The sequence below is a fragment of the Sphaeroforma arctica genome (genome assembly GCF_001186125.1).
Source record: "Sphaeroforma arctica JP610 unplaced genomic scaffold supercont1.2746, whole genome shotgun sequence".
Lineage (NCBI taxonomy): Eukaryota > Ichthyosporea > Ichthyophonida > Sphaeroforma > Sphaeroforma arctica.
The window spans coordinates 2,292-5,040 of NW_014037812.1; the positions used below are offsets into that span (position 1 = coordinate 2,292).

At 42.2% G+C, this 2,749-nt stretch overlaps 1 protein-coding gene across 1 annotated transcript in view; it reads left to right on the forward strand.

The window, feature by feature from the left end:
• Positions 1 to 2,498, forward strand: part of SARC_12948 (hypothetical protein) — a 4,470-nt gene extending 1,972 nt beyond the window's left edge. Inside the window, exons 4-9 of the mRNA XM_014292936.1 lie at positions 80 to 304; positions 609 to 687; positions 870 to 1,098; positions 1,207 to 1,289; positions 1,555 to 1,779; positions 1,956 to 2,498. Coding sequence (XP_014148411.1) covers positions 80 to 304; positions 609 to 687; positions 870 to 1,098; positions 1,207 to 1,289; positions 1,555 to 1,779; positions 1,956 to 2,036 — 922 coding nt within the window. The 3' untranslated portion in view covers positions 2,037 to 2,498. The remainder of the gene's footprint in view (positions 1 to 79; positions 305 to 608; positions 688 to 869; positions 1,099 to 1,206; positions 1,290 to 1,554; positions 1,780 to 1,955) is intronic.
• Positions 2,499 to 2,749: the final 251 nt, after the last annotated feature.

Sequence of the window (2,749 nt, forward strand, 5' to 3'; positions counted from 1 at the left end):
CATCGAATATCTGGTGTATTATATGCGCCATGCTATATTTATATACACCAACACCGATTTAATTTCTTGATTCGTATAGGTACGGTTTGCTCATGTGTGGCAACATCGGTGTGCGATCAGGCTGGACTATGTCGATTTTACCCGCCTTCGACCCTGTTGAGTTCCTGGAGACCATCCAGAATGACAAGATCGAATTGATGCACATTGTACCACCTTTGGTTGTGTTCCTTGCTAAACATCCACTGGTGGATAACTATGATCTGACCAGTATCAAGAGTATCTTCTCGGCCGCCGCACCTCTCGGGTATGTCTGGATATCGTTTTTATCGAATGGTTACTGATGAAGTGGTGTGGCTTTTCGTTGCGTTTCATGCTCGTGCACATTCTCACTAAGGACCTTTTGACACCAACAGCCAGTTAATCACTCTCTCAGGCACCAGTTTTGGTATTTTTCGATTAAATTTGTCACCTTTCAGGCTTAACGTACACGAGAATGTTTTTGTTCACTTGTATACGCGATGCTTTCAACGCTCATGTCGAATTGGTATGCTTGTGCCTATATTTATAATATGCTTTACCGGTCAATACTCATTTGCTATTTTCACCAGACGTGACACTGCTGAGCTGCTTGCGAAGAGACTGCCATGGGTAGATACTATCCGACAGGGCTACGGAATGACTGAAATGGTAGGTGCTGATTGCTAATATTTTATGACATTGAATTGTACTCAGTACCCTAAGAAATATCGGTAAAATTCAGCAAACGTGTTTACCTACAATGGAAAATGTATAGGATTTTCTGCCGAATTTTGTGAACCGTAATTCTACTGCATCATACTAACAAATGTCAAACGATTCGGCTATCACAGTCTCCTGTGTCCCATCTCGATTCTGATCAGCCCACCATGGGCAGTGTGGGTGTGCTTGTATCCAACACTGAGGCCAAGTTCCTGGATCCTGAATCACACGAGGAGATCGAAGTGACTCCCGGACAAGTAGGCGAGTTGTGCATTCGAGGCCCACAAGTCATGTTGGGATATCTCAACCGACCTGAAGAGACCGATGCTACTATGACTTCCGATGGCTTCCTGCGCACAGGTAAGATTAATTGCACTTGAAAATGAATTCGAGACATGTGGTCACAAGAATTGTTGTATTGGGATTCCGCATTGACCTCGTTTCGTCATGGTTCTCTACACTGTACAGGCGATGTCGGGCATATGGACGAGAAGAACCATCTCTTCATCCACGACCGTCTTAAGGAACTAATCAAGGTTAAAGGGCTTCAGGTGTGTGTACATGCTGCCCGCTACTGTGCGAATATGGCCAAAATTTCACATCATTTCTTCCTATTTATACGCTTTTATTTTTAAAAACCAAGTTAAAAAAATGATGAAGTGAGTGTCCACCTTTGACTCGAGTGTTTTCTCGTGAATTGCAAGCTTCTCAGAGCATTTTGAATACCTTAAAAAGTTTCTTTGTCAATGCTAGCATGGTCAGTCAGGAGTATTCAACCCAATTTATGTATCTGTGCCGGCCTCATATTCAATCCAGGTCGCCCCAACCGAGCTAGAGGATCATCTAATCTCTCACCCGAGTGTCAGTGATGCTGCTGTCATCGCTCGTTACGACGAATTCGCCGGTGAACTGCCCAAGGCGTATGTGGTAAAGACAGCGGGTGCATCGGAGACTGAGGAAAATATCAGAGAGTGGCTGAATGGACTCCATGCCAAGCATAAGCATCTGTGTGAAGTTGAGTTTATCGATGCTATTCCCAAGGTACGGTTACAACTCGGATTTACTTTAGAACTGTATTTTCTGACGTACGTTTTGAAGATAGATTCATGCTATTCAAATTCTGGTTGTGTTCCTGAGTTCGAGGATTTAAATACAAGAAAATTAATGAACTAAGTGTGAACTATTTATCATTTGTGATCTCCTCCAACCCCGTACAGAATCCCTCTGGAAAAATTCTAAGACGCTTGCTTCGCGACAAAGAGAAAGCATCACAGGCCGAAAAGGCAGCCTCCCTCTGATTAAAGAGCATCGTGGCAAGGTCAAACAAGCCCCATCCCAGACTCCGGTGGTGGCTTTCAACTTAAAGAAAGGAAGATAGCGACGGATTAGGAGGCCGATATGACAGTGAATAACCCAGTTCAGCACTATTAGTCTTCCACAGTAGGTGCAAGCTCGGTATTCGGGTGGAAATTGTACAATGAACGGGACCCGCAACAGCTCATTGACTCTATTAAAAATAATATAGCTACCTGCACTATCTATTGAGACCATAGATTGTGCGCTGTACAGCATAGTCCTCGCCCTCTTGATGTACATGCGGTGTCGGTTTTTATAGCCTCCTTGCGAGTTCAAATATAAGCGCCCACGGTAGTCATGGCAAACGTCAAAAGGATAGTCTGACACAGCGTATATAGCTACACGAAAATATAAAACTCATATAGTTCATGAGATGTATTTATGTTATTGAATATATATTAAGCACTTGTAACACTTAAATTTGGTTTGCAAAATATGCTATGTTGCAAACGCGAACAACACAGAAAGTTTTCACATATCAGATCACTACGGTCTTCAAGTACTTATGTATTAAATTTCAGTCAATAGTGTTTCAAGTCATAATAAACATTCCGATCATATATTTCAAAAACGTAGTTGTGTACCTAAAGGCAAGAATTAATCACGATTATATATATATATATATATATATATATACACACACACACACACACAC